The 18122-nt window shown below is 51.8% G+C and overlaps 2 protein-coding genes and 1 pseudogene across 2 annotated transcripts in view; 2 read left to right on the top strand and 1 right to left on the bottom strand.

Annotated features, from left to right (window-relative positions):
* LOC142403568 (scavenger receptor cysteine-rich domain-containing group B protein-like) overlaps window positions 1-18122 on the top strand; it is a 138552-nt gene that overhangs the window by 102049 nt on the left and 18381 nt on the right. The gene's annotated exons all lie outside the window — the stretch shown is intronic.
* LOC142403549 (olfactory receptor 14A16-like) lies at window positions 682-3906 on the bottom strand (annotated as a pseudogene).
* Window positions 14482-15504, top strand: LOC142403640 (olfactory receptor 14A16-like). The gene has a single exon (XM_075489871.1). It carries the CDS (start codon window positions 14482-14484, stop codon window positions 15502-15504), a length of 1023 nt encoding a protein of 340 aa, XP_075345986.1.

Raw genomic sequence — 18122 nt, 5'->3', positions numbered from 1 at the left:
GCATGCTCCCACCCTGGATACTCAAACAATTTAGCTGTTCAATCGTGTTTTCCTCTTGAGGGCACTTCCCTGGGCTTGTTCTTGAGAGAAGCTTTGGAAGAAAAAGTCAGCTTTCAGGCACTGCCATCAGGAGATCCCCTTGGGTGATGGAAACTCTGTTATGGAGGTCAGCTCTGCCAAGGAAGTGCCCATTGCCTGTCACTGCGTGCAATCACAGGACTGCCACCCAAAAGGACTGTGACCAAGCTGCAAGAGCAAGCCTTCCTTACCTCCACACAGGGGCTCAGAAAGAGAGTGTGGAATGTAAAAGAGAACAGCTGCAGAAAGAGCAAGCGCTGGTGCTCCCTGGCAGTGCTGCTGGGCCAGGACTCTTTTGCCCTCCACCTCTGCATGCAGGCTCTGCCACTGCAGCACCAAAACAAGTCTCAGAAAAAGGATCTCAGCTGAAGAAGTTGCTGCAGGGTCCTTTATTTTTTAAAAAAAACACAGAGAACATGGCTCTTATTTCAACAGTCTTTTCAACAGTCTGTAGGTAACACTACAAAGATAGATACAGAATTAGAAATGGCATGAATAAAGACATTTCTTTGTGCACATTATCACATGTAAAACAGAGCAAAAACCCCTCCACCACCACCACCAAAACCTCCAGAAGACAGGCTGAGCCTGTAATGACATCCATTATGAGTGATACGCATCCAGAAAAGGACAGTTTATTGCTTTAGAAAAACATCCCATCATCAGTTTCAAAACCGCATCCTTGAGCTCCTTGTCTCTGAAGCTGTAGATGAGGGGGTTGACTGCTGGAGGCACCACCGAATACAGAACTGCCACCACCACATTGAGGGATAGGGAGGAGATAAAGGGTGCATTCAGGTAGGCAACCATGGCAGTGCTTAGAAAGAGGGAGACCACGGCCAGGTGAGGGAGGCACATGCAAAGGCCTTGTGCTGTCCCTGCTCAGAGGGGATCCTCAGCACAGCCCTGAAGATCTGCACATAGGACAGCACAATGAAAACAAAACAGCCAAGTGCTACTAAGAGACTAACCACAATAACCCACACTTCTCGGAGGTAAGCATCTGAGCAGGAGACCTTGAGGATCTGGGGGATTTCACAGAAGAACTGGTCCAGGGCATTGCCTTGGCAGAGAGGTATTGAAAATGTATTGGCAGTGTGCAGCACAGCATAGAGGAAACCACTGCCCCAGGCAGCTGCTGCCATGTGGACACAAGCTTTGCTGTCCAGGAGGGTCCCGTAGTGCAGGGGCTTGCAAATGTCAACGTAGCGGTCGTAGGACATGATGGTGAGAAGAGAAAACTCTGCTGACATCAAGAAGACAAACAGAAAGACCTGGGCAGCACATGCCAGGTAGGAGATGGCCCTGGTGTCCCACAGGGAATTGGCCATGGCTTTGGGGACAGTGGTGGAAATGGAGGCCAGGTCGAGGAGGGAGAGGTTGAGAAGGAAGAAGTACATGGGGGTGTGGAGGTGGTGGTCACAGGCTACGGTGGTGATGATGAGACCGTTGCCCAGGAGGGCAGCCAGGTAGATGCCCAGGAAGAGCCAGAAGTGTAGGAGCTGCAGCTCCCGTGTGTCTGCGAATGCCAGGAGGAGGAATTCAGTGATGGAGCTGGCACTGGACATTTGCTCCTTCTGGGCATGGGCACCTGTCCAAGGAGGAAAAGGCGGTGAGACAATAGGCGAGACTTCTCAGAGCAAAATCAAAGCCATTTCTCAGAAATCCTCCCCTGCTGCACACCACCACCCTTTTGTCTTTCTAGCAGACCTTCCTTCAGCTCTCTGGCTGGAGCTCTGGTTGGTGCTGGTTCAGTGTGTGGTGAGGAGCAGGGGCTTTGTGTGCTGGCAGCCGAGGCGTCAGCCCTGCTCTGCAGCAGTGAGTGCATGGGAACGGTGGGGGCAGGAGCCAGTGCTAGTTTTTGACTTTGTCACAGGAAACTGCTCCCAAAACAGAAGAGCTTGTCTGCATCTGCGCTGCCAGTGCTAAGGAATGGGGATGGCAGAAGGCAGTTGGAGAGGTTATTTTTATTTTCACAGCTCCCCTCCATCTCCCGTGAGGAGTGTGTTTGGATGTCAGAACCCCTCAGCATTTCTGCTGCACTCAGGGAGAATAGAACAGAAGGAGTCCTACAAGGCAAGAGGATTGCCGGTGGTTCAGCGAAGAGTGAGGGGTGCTGGTCAGTGCTCGCACCTTTCTGAGATGGAGGGTGATCACACTCCCACGCTATCCTGAAGAGTCACCAGACACTGGTGAGAGCAGAGGCATCCACTGCAGACCACTACATGTCTTCCCCTTTCTCAAGGACTTAGCACCCCATTTGTAGCCAAAGGCACACGTGGCTCATTGTGCATCCTGGAAGGCATCTGACAGTTTGGAAGGACACCCCAAAGAGACAGCCAAGTGTACTAATGATGCCATCTGGTGAGGGGAAACCCAGCTCATTTCCTAGCCTCCCAGACTGCATTGCCCAGAGCTTCACAGGTTAGAGGAAAGCTGGACACCTCATTGCCTTAAACACATGTGAATGGGAGGACCCCCAAGATCAGTGCCTGACTCTGCAGCTGAAACTACTCTTCCCAGAGAGCCTCACATCAACACCAGGAGCAGCTGAGGGAGCCACCAGAGAGGCAGAGGGGCACTCAGGAAAGCCTTTGCCTTACCCAGCACTGCACAACCCCTCCCAGATGTTGATAATGCAGGGCAGTCCCCTTCAGCCCCTGCTCAGCAGGAAACGGGCACATGGCAGGAGAAATGCACTTCATCTCTTCTGCTGGCAGATGAACGAGGGGGTAACTAACACCCTCGACCCCACGGGCTGGCCGAGGGCTTTGCTAGGTGGGAGAGGAGACAAGAGGGGTGTTGCTCAGGGAAGGCATCTGCACTGCAGGGCATGGCCGGGAGGTGCCCATATCTCCCCTGCAGCAGGGTTTTGCTTCCTATTTCGCTCCCTCCTTGCCCATGTCTCTACTGCCTGGAGCTGTCCCAGCTGGGACCTGTTTCTCTGGCCCCATCTCTCCTCCCTGCCAGTGCTCACAGCCCCGATCCCAGCCCCTGTGTGCCCAGCTCTGCCCTGCAGCCTCTGTGTGTGTGTGCAGGGACCAACGAGCAGGTTACACAAACCCTGATGAAACTGGAAAGGTGATGCTGGTTTTATCTGTAGGCTGGTGGGGGGTGAAGGCACTTGCTGAGGTTCCTAGTAAACCCCAGGGTGATGGTTTAGGAGTCTCAGCCCCTTCTCTAGCCCACACAGCTGAGTTTCCATTCCCACCAAGCCAAGCCAGAGAAAAGTGGAAGCACAGATTCAGGAAAACACAGACTCAAGCAGGAAACCCTGCCCTGACCGTACTCATGACAAGTCCCCTCGGATATGACCTGGGCATGACCTGGATCTGATAGCAGCGCTGTCCCACGCAGCGCCCTCTCAACAGCAGAAGAACCCTGCCTTGCCTGGGGTCGCCCCTTCCATGCACAGCTTCTCCCCACAACACCGTGGGGAGGTCCCCGGGCATGCTGAGTGCTGACCCTGGCAGGCAGCAGAGTCCCTGCCCCAGATCACAGCCCCCTGGGGTGCTGGAACCCTGCTGTGGGCAGCCCTGGCTGCACACCCAGATTCACAGCCTGCAGCTGTCCCTGGGAGAAGGCAGCCATCATGGCCTGTCCTTTGGACAGTGCAGCAGAGAAGCCCTGCTCTGGAGCACATCCTCCTCCTCTACACTACAGAAACTGTAAGAGTCCTCCTGAAAGACCCCATAGGCTGTGGGATGTGCCAGCTTTGGGAGATCCCTGCAGGAACACAAGGTACATTGCCTTGCATCCAGAGACTTACCATGTAGGGGGCTTTGAAGATCTCTCCTCCAGTGAGGTCTCAGCCATCTTCCCACTCATGACTGCCTTTAAGCTCTCTCTGCCCTGCTCCTCCCCCCTCGGTGTCTGCAGGCAGTGCCCTCAGCCCTGCTGCGCTTTGCAGAGCTGCTGCTCCTGGGCAGAGCTGTCTCTCTGCAGCTCTGCCACTTGCCATGAACTTCCTCTGTCCCAGGAGCCCGGCCCAGCTCAGCAGCAGAGGACCAGCCCAAGGCAGCACTTCCTCTGCCCCCTCTGGCCTCCCTCCAGGTGTCCCTGGGGCTCCAGGGGAACCTGCTGTGAAACAGGCTGAAGGAACCACTGATGGTTCCTTCCCTCAACTGGGGAGAGGCACTTTTTTCCAGCAGTGTCATTTCTCCTATTGGGAAAAGAGTCAGGCATGAGAATCACCTTTTTTTTTTGTTCCATCATTAGGCAGGACACCTGGAAGGTGACAGGCAGGGATCTAATTTCTGCAAGCTGGGAAATGTCTTCAATTGAGTGAATTTAGGCATTTCATTCTGGGTTTGTCATTTCATTCTGGGTTTCTCATTACGTTCTGGGTTTGTAGTCCTAGGAATAAAAAGACATTCAGCTGTCTTTTGTCCATGCCATGTCTCTGCTCTGAAGCAAAGCCTTTGCACACATGGGGTCTTGGACACTTGGTAACAGGTTTCCTTAGGGCAAGTATGAGCTTGCCTGGTGCCACAGCTGGGGTGCTTCAGCTCAAATGTGCAGCAATGCCCTCAGACAGGGGCACAGACAGGATGAGCTGGAGCTGTGACTGTGGGAGACAGAGCTGTGACATGGTGGCAAAGCTCAGTACAGCTGGTCTTCAAGGGCAGCATCCTCCAAGCTCAGCAATAGTCCAGATCGCAACTCAAACTAAACTTGAAAGGCAATTCAAGGGCACCGTAATGAGTGTTTACTACTTCAGGAACAGTTAAAGCAGAAACAAAGATACTGTGTGGCCACTGCTGAGTTTTGTAAGAGCAGGTGTAGATAACTGTGAGATTCTCTGTTATCCTCTTTGCCTCAGTCTTCCCCAGCAAGGTCTCTCAGGCCTCTGTGACTCAGGGCAGGACTCTGGAGGAGATCAGCCAGCGGTGGATGTGGATCAAGTCAGGGGTTGCTTGAGCAAATGCAATCCTTTCCAGGACAGGAGGGGAGGCATCCCAGGGAGCTGAGAGGGCAAGCCAATCTCACAGTGAGGACACTCTCCGTCACCTTTATAAGGTCATGGAGACTGGGGGGACTCCCTGATGACTGGCAGAACCCAAACATTGCATGCACCTTTCCAAAATGCCCAGCGGAGGAGCAGTGAAACTCAAGGCTGTGCCCCAGAGTGTGTCCACTCAGATCCCATTTCTGGGTGTCTCAAAAAGAAGCTGACTGGTTTGACCCAGGGCAGCTTGTGTCTTGCCATCCTCTTTGCTTTCGGGAATGAAAGAACAGGCTGGCTGGACACAGGGAGAGCAGTGCTTGTCTTTTAACCTGGAAGTCAGTGAAGTTTTCAACATCATCCCCCACAGTATTCTTGTGCCCACGTTAGGGTATTATGGCCTGCATGGGTGCATAAGAGGAGGGGTAAATAACCAGATGGCTGGTGGGGCTCAGAGGGATGTGGTCAATGTGTGGTAGTCTGCCTGGAGGCACCTAGCTAGAAGGCTCCTGCGAGGGTCTGTCCTGCCACTTGCCCTATTTAACGTGGTTTTAATGATCTGGAGGAGATGAGAGAGTTCTTTTTCATAGCACTTGTAGATGAAACGATATTGAGGAGAGGAGACAGTACACTGGAGGGCACGGCTGCCATCCCAAAGGGCATAGCCAGGCCAGAGGGATGGGCAAAAAGTAGAATCATAGAATGATAGCAACATAGAATCATTTAGGTTGGAAAAGACCTTTAAGATCATCAGGTCCAGGTGTTAACCTAGCATTGCCATGTCCACCACTAAACCCTGTCCCTAAGCACCACCTCTGCATGTCTTCTAAATACCTCCAGGGGTGGTGACTCAACCACTTCCCTGGGCAGACTGTTCCAATGCTTGACAACCCTTTCGGTGAAGAAATTTTTCCTAATGCCCAATCTAAACTTCCCCTGGTGCAACTTGAGGCCATTTCCTCTTGTCCTGTCACTTGTTACTTGGGAGAAGAGAATGAGACCCACTTCACTACAACCTCCTTTCAGGTAGCTGTAGAGAGCGAGAAGGTCTCCCCTCAGCCTCCTTTTCTCCAGACTAAGGAACCCCAGTTCCCTCAGCCGCTCGTCGTCACACTTGTGCTCCAGACCCTTCACCAGCTTCGTTGCTCTTTGGACACGCTCCAGCACCTCAATGTCTTTCTTGTAGTGAGGGGCCCAAAAGTGAACACAGTATTTGAGCTGCAGCCTTAACAGTGCCGATCACAAAATGATGATCACTTCCCTAGTCCTGCTGGCCACACTATTTCTGACACAAGCCAGGATGCTCTTGGCCTTCTTGGCTACCTGGGCACAGTGCCGCCTCATATTCAGCTGGCTATCGACCAACGCCCCCAAGTCCTTCTCCACCAGGCATCTTTCCAGCCACCCTTCCCCAAGCCTGGAGCATTGCATGGGGTTGTTGTGACCCAAGTGCAGGACCCAGCACTTAGCGTTGTTGAACCTCATACAATTGGCCTCAGCCCATTGATAAAGCCTGCCCGGGTCCCTCTGCAGAGCCTTCCTACTCTCAAGCAGATCAATGCTCTGGCCCAACTTCAATTCCCCTTGGATTATGGGGGCAACAGCGGGAGATTTGTCTGCTCATTCCCTCCATGGTCTCTTCAGTGATGGCTCTCACTGAGGACTGCTAACACCTTCAGAAACTTGGAGGTTTGCTGCTGACTTTTATTTCTCTAGAGGCCAGTTCGTTCCACTTTTAGCATCTGCAGTTCAGGAACTTGGCACCACAGGGCTCATTCACATACAAAATGCCCTAAGAAGCCAACTCTCTGGGCATAATTTTCTTCATTCCCCAGGTCTTATGTGGTTAATTAGAGAGATTTCAGAAGTGAAAAGATTTCAATAGTGAAAAACAGAAAGAAAGGATTTCATTTTCTTCCCCTTTTCTTCATTTGTCTGCTTACGCGTTAAGGGCAATAGCAATCTCCAAATGACATTGAAAGCAAACATATTCAAGACTGAAGTCAAGACCCTGTGTGTCAGACACTCTATGGGCAACCTTTGTCCCTCCCTCCAACCCCACATGTCTCTCATCAGGCACCTGGGATTTACAGCACCTTTGTTCACATCTGAGCTTTCTCCACTACAGTCTGTAGCTGCATGTTTCAGCCCATTGGCACCAGTTTCCACCTGCTTTACTTGGGGAACGAGCTGCACCCAGACACAGAAGGATGTTTCTTAATTGCCAAAAGACAAAACCAAAGGAAGGCATGGTGCAATAAAAAATAAAATGCACTCCTCTGCTGTCTATTAAGTGCACATTACTTCCCCTGAAGTCCACTCTCCACAGTGGATAGCCTTAGACCTATAGAAAACGCATTTTTGTGTCAAGCACAGATCCCAAGAAACCCAAAAGCACTCCCTGCTTCCGACTCTGTTTGTCCATATTCCGTCTTGGCACACAGCAAGTCCCATGCTGAAGTCACAAGTTGCCTCAATTCACAGAGGGAAGCAAAGAGAAAAAGTGAATGAAATACTCTCTTTTGAATAGCCAAATCTGCATTCATCCCACCATCTCTGGGTTGCAGGAGCACGTCCTTTGCAGCCTCTACAGTATCCAGACCTACTCATTTCTCATTCTCCCCAGCACTGGACAGCTTGGGTGCAATTGTCCAGGCTTCCTTTTCTACTCAAGGCAGAGCAATCACTTGTCTCCACTGGGATGCTTTGGCCTACCCTGCTTCCCCCGCCCCCAACCTTTGTCTCCTGTAACCCTGCTCCAGTGATAACTAGCACTGGTGGTCACAATGGATGCATCTGCGCATGATGGCTGCATCCGACTCAAAGTGAATTCAGGAGACAGATAAGAACACAATAGCCGAGGGCTATTGTGCAATGCACGCCCTGCAGAAACTAGAATCTGTGGTTGGTACGTAAATATGACTATGAGTAAATCATCTTACCCCATCAATAGTCTTTGTATGAGCATTCTTTGTGATTTTATATTCCTAGATAACATTAGTGTAGATACAAGCGATCGCTCACATATTTGTGTTTGTAACTTTTCAAAAATGATGGGATGTGACTTCAGTTATTCAGCTCCTGTTAGGTCTTATCAACTGTTATGATCTAATTATACATTGAGTCACGATTTATTGCCTGCCCTCATCAGAATGAATCTTACATTGGTGAAGAAAATACTACAACACGATGACCTGTGTCAACTGCTAGAATGCATGTGAAACAATGGCCACAAACCTCTGATCACCGCTCATCATGACACAGAAGAGATATTCCATGTCTTGGAAAGAGTGAAGAAGGATGGGGAACACCATTGGTGGGAAACTCTTCTTGGATGGTCACCAACAGCAACGGGAGTTTTTAATCTCATGCTTCACCCCATTGTGATTTTACTAACTAACACTGATGTGTCTACAGGATAAAACAAATAACCCAACTCCAACCACCCAAAACATACAAGCTAATACATAGCAAAGAGCAATACTTCACTATCTAGTTACTCTGGGTCTGAAAGGCATAAATTATTTATATACTATTTATGGCACAGCGGCAAGAGGTGACTGTACCACCACGCTGTAGAGAATAAGATGAATTGACTATAGGCATGGGGTGCAGTGTGATGGTGTGTTACCCCCCCGGCCCCCCAACCTGACCTTTATCTCCTGTAACCCTGCTCAAATGATAACCAGGAGTGGCAGTCGTAATACATGCATGTGCTCACGATGGCTGCATCTGACTCAAAGTGGATTCGGGAAACGGGTAACAACACAATAGCCAGGGGTTATTGCGCAATGCGCCCACCTAACCACAGTAAAGAAACTAAAATCTGTGGTTGGTATGCAAATGTGACTATGAGTCAATCATCTTACCCCCATAAATAGTGAGCAGCCCAAGAGCCCTTGGAGCTCTCCTGCATGGCAGCGGGCTGCACACCAGGATCTCCCCTTGAGTAGGGATGCCTCTTAAGGTTAGTCCTCGACACTGAGAGATTCCTTGCTGCAACAGATACTTGGTTAGTGACGAATAGCATGCTAAATATTGCAATCTTAAATAAGCGATAGAAAGGATTGATTGTGCATATATAATCCTTTAGACATGGATCATTAACCAAGTCTGACACAAAGACTGGAACTAGCCGCACCTAGACTCCTCTCTGAGAAGGAGTTTAGGAAGCAAGGGGGTCCTTTCTGAACCTCAGGACTCAACAGCAGGGTCTCCCTGACAGTTTCATCCTGGCCTCTATGCACTGTTTTATATCAATCAAGTACTTTTTTGCTTCTCTTTTACGAGTGAAGTGCATCACTCCATGCACAACAGCATCATACTCCTCTGGACCAAAAAAAGGGAATCTCAGGTGTCATGGCGTACCAATACTTGCGTTCAGGGATCTGGTCAAAAAACCCATCTCCATTTCTGTTGAGTTTGCTCAAGTCACCCTTGAGTTGATTCCCATCCACCGCTGGTTGTCCTCCTCCACAGGAAGAGAACACAGGGGCCATCCCCTCAACACGGGGGGCATCCCCCATACTCATCCTGCCTGCCAGTCTCTCCAGCGGAGCCTGCGTTCCTCCATTGCAGAACCCCATATGAGCAAGCAGTCCCACCACATCTCATTTAATCCAAAACCGTCACAATTGTGTGACAAGCCATGGGGCTCCAGCTCCTCCTGCCTGTGATCCACCTCCTCCTGCCTATGTACATTTGGACCGCAGCAGCTCAGCTCTGGCACCAGGGTGGAGTGCAGACTTCTAACAGGCAAACCTGAGCTGTGACCCTGACCAGAAGACCATTGTCCATTGAGCTGTGCGGCACTGCACGTACAGCCTGGCCTTCACGCCTGTGCTGTGCAGAACAGAGCCCTTGGCCGCAGGACAACTTCAGGAACACATTGTCTCACAGGAGCCTGGCCCTCAGTACTGGCCCTTACGCCTCCTGCGTGGCCTTGCCTGTAGCTAACAAGGCAGCAAGAATTTCTCATGAGAACATCAGTTCTGTTAGACTGTAGAGATGATGAGAAGAGTTCTTTTTTGCCAAGAAATTCCTACAGCAGCTTGAATGATCCAAACAGGGGAATGTCTTCTATGGGTGGGGTCCGCATGGCATGCTGCGGGTGGGTCAGAGGCCTGTTCAATGCTACACCACCTGGGGTCCCACCATCTAAAAGGGACCTGAGATTATCTGCATGATTCTCTCTTTATAGTGTTAGTGGTGATGAACAGCATTTTAAATGATATCTCACAGAGTCTGAGTGCCTTTCTTACTCCAATTATAATGAACCAGTGGTGAAAAACATTCTCTCAGCACCTTTGGATGCAGCCCCTCCAGTGCCATGGAGTGGTAAGGGTGGAGTTTGCTCAAGTAACCCCTGGCTTGATCCCCATCCACTGCTGGTTGTTCTCCTCCAGAGTTCTGCCTCAAAGCAGAAAGGCCTGGGAGACCTCGCTGGTGGGAACTGAGGCAAAGAGGACGTAGAGTAGCTCACATCTATCTACACCTACTCTTACTAAATGTAGCAGTGGTCTCACAGTATTTCTGACTCTTCTTTAGCTGTTCCTGAGGTAGCAACAGCTCATCTTAATGCCCTTGAATGCCCTTTTGAGTTTCAACTAAGTTTTGATAGGAAGCATGTCTGTGCTTGGATTATGCTGTCCTTGAAGACAAGATGTATGCAGGCACACTGTTAAAATCATTGGTCTGTTCCTTGATGGAATCCTCAAGGGAGTGAGTAAAGACCCCAGTGTGGGGTGCTTTGTGTTCAGGCAATGCATGCAGCTGTTGTGCCAGAGAAAAGACAGACCTTGCTTCTCCGAAGGCATCTGATGACCAATGCCTCTGACTGATGGCAACAGTCCCTGGCACACAGGCATCAATCGCACTCCCTGCAATGCCGTCAAGGCTGTCTGTCGTGCACCCGCCCTGAGTGGGAATTGCTTTCCTGCAGGTCCTGTGCTGTCCCTGCCAGCCCTGGCATCTCAGGGAGCTCTGTGGGACTGGATTGGAACATTAAAGTGAGTAGATACCCTGAATTCTGAAAGGCAATGTGGGGATGAACATGAGGCAACTGCCAATGCAGTGAGTGGAGACCTAGTAAATCCAACAGATGGAGAAGAAGGAAGAGTGAGACTGGGCTCTCATATGGCATATGACTTCATTCCATCATATGGATATAGGCCACCCTGAACATAATGAGTGGGGACAGGTTCAGTTGCCCTTAATTTGGGCATCAGCTGTCATTTCAGTTGGCCACAGGAAACTCCCAAGGGCCTCCAAGAAGATGCCCCCAGGTGGTGTCCTGTCTCTACATCTGCCTGCACCTATCTTCGATCTGTCTCTATTACCTGCACATATCTTTGACCACCTCTGGCCCCTCAAATGTCACCACACAATTGCATCTGAACAGCTCACTCCTGGCCTCCATCACCATTAATTTCCATGGGAGCTGAGAGAAGGAGCTCAAATGCAGGCGTCTATTGAATGACCACCTGAAGAGAGGCAAGAGGCATCCCACCTCCTGTGGGTTGGTGGTGTGCATGGCAGGGAGCTGAGTCCCCTTCCAGCCCCAGGACTACAAACCAAGGAGAGGATGCCTTGACTGACTCAGCTGAATCCCTTCCCTCAGCAGGGCAAAAAGAGATCCCTGCCTGTGTCTGTCTGGCTGTCCTGTCTAATGATGGGCCAAGAAAAGTTGATATTTCGACCCAACTCTGTCTCTGAGCAGAGAAATGCCACTGCTGGAACGAAGTGTCTCACCCCAGCTGAGAGAGGGAACATCAGTGATTCCTTCAGCTTGTTCCACAGTAGGTTCCCCTGGAGCCCCAGCCACAAATCAAGGGAACCCGGAGGGGGCAGAGAAATTGCTACCTTGGGCTGGTCCTCTGCTGCTGAGCTGGGCTGGGCTCCTGGGACAGAGGGAGCTCATGGCAAGTGGGCAGAGCTGCAGAGAGACAGCTCTGCCCAGGAGCAGCAGCTCTGCAAAGCACAGCAGGGCTGAGGGCACAGCCTGCAGGCACCGAGGGGAGAGGAGCAGGGCAGAGAGAGCTTAAAGGCAGTCTGGGCTGTGTGGAAAGTTGAGAGCTTGCTGGGGGAGAAATCTTCACAGCCCTCTACATGGTAAGTACCTGCATGAAAGGCAATGTATCTGCAGTTTGTGGAAGGATCTCCAAAAGCTGGCACATCCCACAGTCAGGAGGACTTCCACGGTTCCTCTAGCGTAGAGGAGGACATGCTGCAGAGCAGGGCTTCCCTGCTGCACCATCAGAGGGACAGGGCATCACAGCTGCCTTCTACCAGGGACAGCTGCAGGGCTGTGAATGTGTGTGTGCAGCCAAGGTGCCCAGGGTTGTCCTTCAGAGTCCCTGTGCCCCAGAGGGCTGTGTGCCCGGGCAGGGACTCTGCCGCCTGCCAGGGTCAGCACTCAGCCTGCCCGGGGAGCTCCCCATGGCACTGCAGAAAGAAGCTGTGGGTGGAAGGAACAACTTCTGGCAGGGCAGGGTCCTTCTGCTGCATCACTCAGGGCTGCTCACAGCTCCAGATCACCACTAGGAAACTTCCAAGGGGGTGTTTCAAGAGGAAGGTCAAGGCAGAGTTTCCTAGAAAGAGACTTCCTGAGTCTATTGTCAGTTTCCTACTTGGAGGGCAGGGAACAGGAGCAGGGGTAGGGGCAGGAAAGAGAAATAGAAAAGGACCTGTCAAGCTTGGACAAGTCATTGAGACTTCTGAGCTGTAAATATGAGGGCTCAGCAGGTCTGCTAATAGCCTCCTAAACTGCCTTCAGCCACTCCTCTGCCTATGGACAGAACCAGCATCACGTTTGCTGGACCCGTCAGGGCTGTTCTCACCAGCCCTTTTGAACCTCCAAAGAGGAACACGTGCCCAGGCAGTGCCCTGCAAACAGGCAGGTTTCTGTAGGGCCAAGGTGAGTGCACAGAGGTTGGGATGGGGTCTGTGAGTGCTGACAGGGAAAAGACATGGCCCAGGGAATCACTTCCCAGGAGGAAAATCTCCAGGCAGCAGGGTTATGATCAGGGAAGGAGAGGAAACTTAAACCAGATTTGTTGTAGAAGGAGAATTCAGAAAACTCCGTAACATCCCCTCCATCACAGACCCCTTCCTCTGAGCAAGCCCCCTTGCCTCCTCTCCCACCCAGCAAAGCCTCTGCCCTCAGGGCAGTGGGGTCCAAGGCATGAACCACCTCCTCTGCAGCCACAGCTCCAGCAGAGCCGTGCTGCAGCTCTCCAGCCACATGCCCACTTCCCTCTGCAGAGCACAGGGGCTGACACCAACTGCCTGGCAATGTTGGTGTCTGGGAGGTGGCGTGCACAGCTGGGTAAGGGCAACGCTGTCCTGAGTGCCCGGCTGCCTCTCCCCTCGCCTCTCTCAGCCAGACCCTCACTGTATTTTTCCTTGTTTCTCCACTTGTCTGTGTTATTGCTGTTGTTATCCTGTTCTTGCTGTCAGGCTCTCTGGGGATGGGCGTTTCAGCTGCAGAGTCACACACTGATCTTGTGGGTCCTTTTGTGCAGGTGTGTCCATGGGAACAAGTGTCCCAGCTATCCTCTCATCTGTGAGGCTGTGGGCAATGCAGCCTGTGGGGCTGGGGAATGAGCTGGTTTTCCCTTAGTGACATACCATCATGGAAAAACTTACGTATCTCCTTTTGGTATCTTTCCATGCTGTGATCTGCCCTCAAGAATGCAAATCTGTTCCATAGCATCTTTGTGTTATCTGAAAGCCCCATCTATAAGCACAGTGCTGCTATGACCAAGGAAATGCTGTTGGTTTGATGAAATGAGCCGTGTGTGTCCTTGAGTAGAAGTGGGTTGCTGAGATGTTGAGAAAGGGTGAGACATTTAGCAGTCTGCAGTGGATCCCTCTGCTCTCAGCAGTGTCTGCTGGCTTTTCACGCAAACAGAGCACTGTGATCGCCCTCAGTCTCAGAAAGGTGCAATCCCAAGGCATCTCGGTCTGAAGGACAGACCAGGTCCCCTCAACTGCTCTAATCCAATGGCAATCCTCTTGCCTTGCAGGATTCACTCAGTTCTCCCTGAGGGCAACAGAAATACTAGGATATCCCAGTACAATCCTCAAATCAGATGGGGGGTATAATATAAAAATTTCCCCCAAATTTAAAAAAAAACCCAAACACAACAAATTTCAGTCTGCTTTCTGCAATCTTCATTCCTTAGCACTGGGATTCAGATGCTGACAAGCCCTTCTGTTATGGGTGGTTTCATGTGACAAAGTTGAACACCAGGACTGGCCGCTGCTTCCACCATTCCCATGAACTCACTGCTGCAGAGCAGGGCTGACACCTGAGCAGCCAGTGGCCAGAGGCCCAGCTCCTCACGCCACATTCAACCAGCACCAAACCAGAGCCTCAGCCATGGAGCTGAAGGAAGGTGTCCTAGGAAAGGGAAATGTGGGGGTGAGGTGTGTAGCAAGAGCAAAGTCTGCAGGAAATGGCTTTGGTTTTGCTCAGAAAAGTCTCCCCTAACTTGTCAATGACTTTTCCTCTTTGCACGGGTCCCCATGCCTGGAGACAGCAAATATCCAATAGCAGCTCTATCACCGAGTTCCTTCTCCTGGCATTCATGGACACACGGGAGCTGCAGCTCTTGCACTTCTGGCTCTTCCTGGGCATCTACCTGGCTGCCCTCCTGGGCAATGGACTCATCATCACCGCTGTAGTCTGCAACCATCACCTTCACACCCCCATGTACTTCTTCCTCCTCAACCTCTCTCTCCTCGACCTGGCCTCCATTTCCACCACTGTCCCCAAAGCCATGGCCAATACCTTGTGGGACAGCAAGGCCATCTCCTACCTGGGATGTGCTGCCCAGGTCTTTCTGTTTGTCTTTTTCATTTCAGCAGAGTTTTCTCTCCTCACCATCATGTCCTATGACCGCTACATTGCCATTTGCAAACCCCTGCACTACGGGACCCTCGTAGGCAGCAGAGCTTGTGTCCACATGGCAGCAGCTGCCTGGGCCAGTGGTTTCGTATATGCTCTACTCCACACTGCCAATACATTTTCAATACCTCTCTGCCAAGGCAATGCCCTAGACCAGTTCTTCTGTGAAATCCCCCAGATCCTCAAGCTCTCCTGCTCAGATGCTTACCTCTGGGAAGTGTGGGTTATTGTGGTTAGTATATTTGTGGATTTTGTGTGTTTTGTTTTCATTGTGCTGTCCTATGTGCAGATCTTCAGGGCAGTGCTGAAGATCCCCTCTGAGCAGGGACGACACAAAGCGTTTTCCATGTGCCTCCCTCACCTGGCCGTGGTCTCTTTGTTTATTAGCACTGTCATGGTTGCCTACCTGAAGCCCCCCTCCATCTCCTCCCCATTGCTGGATATGCTGGTGGCAGTTCTGTACTCAGTAGTGCCTCCAGCTGTGAACCCCCTCATCTACAGCATGACGAACCAGGAGCTTAAAGACACATTGAAGAAGCTGATTCAATCAGCTCTTTCTCAGCAGCAATAGCCTGCTCACGTCTCTTCAGAAGTGATTTCAAATTCATCTTGGGAACCTCCTGTGCTTTGGCCACTTTATCTGTGATGACCATGTTTGTCCGTGTCTGCATCCACTCCACTTCCCCAGAGGCATGAACCCAGCCTGTCTGACCCAGAGGGCTGTTCACGTGTGTCTGGCACAATGGTACAGCTGGCTTCTCGTGTCGCACCTCTGTAATAAAAGGGGATTTCCTCATGGTGGTGTCTGGAGGTTGGGCTCTTCTTCCAAAGCTGAGCTCAGGCTGAAGAAATTGCCCCCACAAGGCCGTGCTGCTTTGCTTGGGTTCTCCCCATGGGATGAGGGGAGGAGGGCATGGGGCAATGTGTTAGAGAATGGGCCTGGGCTGAGCCTTCACCTGTGGGTGCCCAGTTCCACCCGAGATGGTGAATGATCAACAGGGATCTGCCTGGGAATGTCACCCCATGGCTTTCAGGCACCACAGCCCGCTCGCTCTGCAGAGCAATACCAACAGCGTGGGACCCTGTGGAGGGCACAGGGAGGAGGAAGGAGCGGCAAGTCAGGCCAGCATGGACAAACTTCCATGGTGAAAGGCTCTCTGGGGGCAGGGACATGTCTGGAGAAGAGAAAGCAGCAACTCTGTGCTTCTAGGAGGGAATAAATGACAAAGAGATATCTATTTCTGAATGCACCAGCTCGGGCAGGCTTCTCTATTGCTTGGGTGGCTGGAGCAGCCTGAGGATGCCCTGGGCCAGGAGCCTTTTCCTGGGAGTGGGGCTGGCACAGAGGGGTTTGCTGGCCGTGGACAATAAGGCTGTCTTGGAGACAGGAGCAGACACTGGCCTCCATCTCCTCATGCCATGGCTGGCCCTCAGCCCTGGGACTGAGACACCTCTCTGCCTCTCTGGCAGGAGCTACTGTGAGCTTCAGAGGGGCTGGGGCTGTGGGGTTGAGTGTGCAGAGCTTTGCAGTACCCATCAGTGGGCACTGCCATGGGGTCAGCCCAGAATGGGCTGCTTTTCTGGGCTGGACAGAGATAGATGGGTAGGGGAGGGAAGTGCTGGGGAACACCAGATAGGGACAGGGCTGTGGTGGAAACTACTTGGGAGAGGAACGCACTGAAGTTAGCTGAGCTGCCTGACCATGCAGGGTGAGGACTCACACCAGGGGGTTGCTGGTGCAGAGTCAGGGCTTGTGGAAGGCAGCGGAGACTTGCAGACACAGGAGAGAGGAGGCTGGTCTGTTGTCTTTGGTGGCATGGACAGCTGGGGAAGGTGCCCCAGGGCATTTGTAACACAGACAAACACCACCACCCCCAGTGCCCGGTTGCACCACAGCACTACCCTTCAAGTGACATTTCCTTTTTCCTCATGCCCAGGCTCAGACTCCAAACCTTCTCCTTTCTCGTGCTGTTTCCTCTACAAAGGAAATCTTCATCCTCTCTGAAAGCACCCTTCAAGCAGCTGCAGGCCATGACAACATTGTCCTTGGCCTCTACATCAGGAGGCCAAAGCAGCCCAGGTCCCTCAGCCTCTGCACACAAGTCATGGGATTCAGCCCCTTCACCCCATCTTGGCAGATGTCCTCTGCACCTTCTCCAGGTCCTCCCCACTCCTGCAGAACATGGAGCCCCACCCCAGCACAGATTAGTTCAGATGTGGCCACACTCCTGCTGAGTCAAGGGAGGAGCTAACTCCCCTTCTCTGGGTGGCCACACTCCTCCTAATTCAGCCCCATATGCAGCTGGCCTGATTCGTGGTCAACATGCTGCACTGGCTTCCTATAGCATCCCTTGTAGCAACCACGCCTTCTCCTCAGGCTCACTCCTCAGCTGGTCAGCTCCATGCTTGCCTTGATACATGGGGTTATTCTGCTCCTGATGCAGGACTGGCCACTTCTCCTTGTAAAACTTGGTGAGGTTTCTGTTGGCCACCCTGTCCTGTGGTGCCTCTAACAAGATGACAGCATGAGGAACTGCAGGACAAGACGGATAATAAAAGAAGGTCCTAGTCTAACAGACTTGCAGACCAAAGTAAGAATTTGCAATGCAGCCATCCCAGACACACCAACAGAGGGCACCAGGCAAGCAAAGCCAGGGCCAGTGGGCAAAGGGAAAACAGAGGTGGGCTTCTTGTGTGGGAGGGTTGGAGGATGACCAAAGGGAAGAACCTGGGCTGGGGGAAACATGGAAGAAGGAAGTTGGAGGTGAAGCAAAGGGTTCAACCAGGGCTGTTTGTGGGCACCTGTTAAGTAGCCCTCAATCTCATTTCTCCAGCAGGGAAATCAGCATGGCTGGGCACACCTCTGATGTGTCTTGACAGGAATGCACACAGTGTGGGCAATTCCTGAGCTATAATCTCACTTAGGTACCCAAGATACAGCCACATAGCTCACATCACTGGAGGGTAGCCATGGATGGAAGCAGTCTCTTTAGGAAGGACGGGGCAGGTCGGTGAGGAGGGGAAGTTGTCCTGTATGTGAGTGAGCAGAAGGACAGGATGGAGCTCTTCCTAGTGCCAGGTGATGAGCCAGATGAGAGCTGATGGATGAGGATTAGTGGGCAGAGCAACGTGGATAACATTGTAGGTGGTGTCTGCTATGGACCAACCATATTAAGAAGAAGCAGCAGA

Source organism: Mycteria americana, unplaced genomic scaffold (assembly GCF_035582795.1).
Source record: "Mycteria americana isolate JAX WOST 10 ecotype Jacksonville Zoo and Gardens unplaced genomic scaffold, USCA_MyAme_1.0 Scaffold_39, whole genome shotgun sequence".
Taxonomy (NCBI): Eukaryota; Metazoa; Chordata; class Aves; order Ciconiiformes; family Ciconiidae; genus Mycteria; species Mycteria americana.
This window is presented reverse-complemented; position numbering and strand designations above follow the sequence as displayed.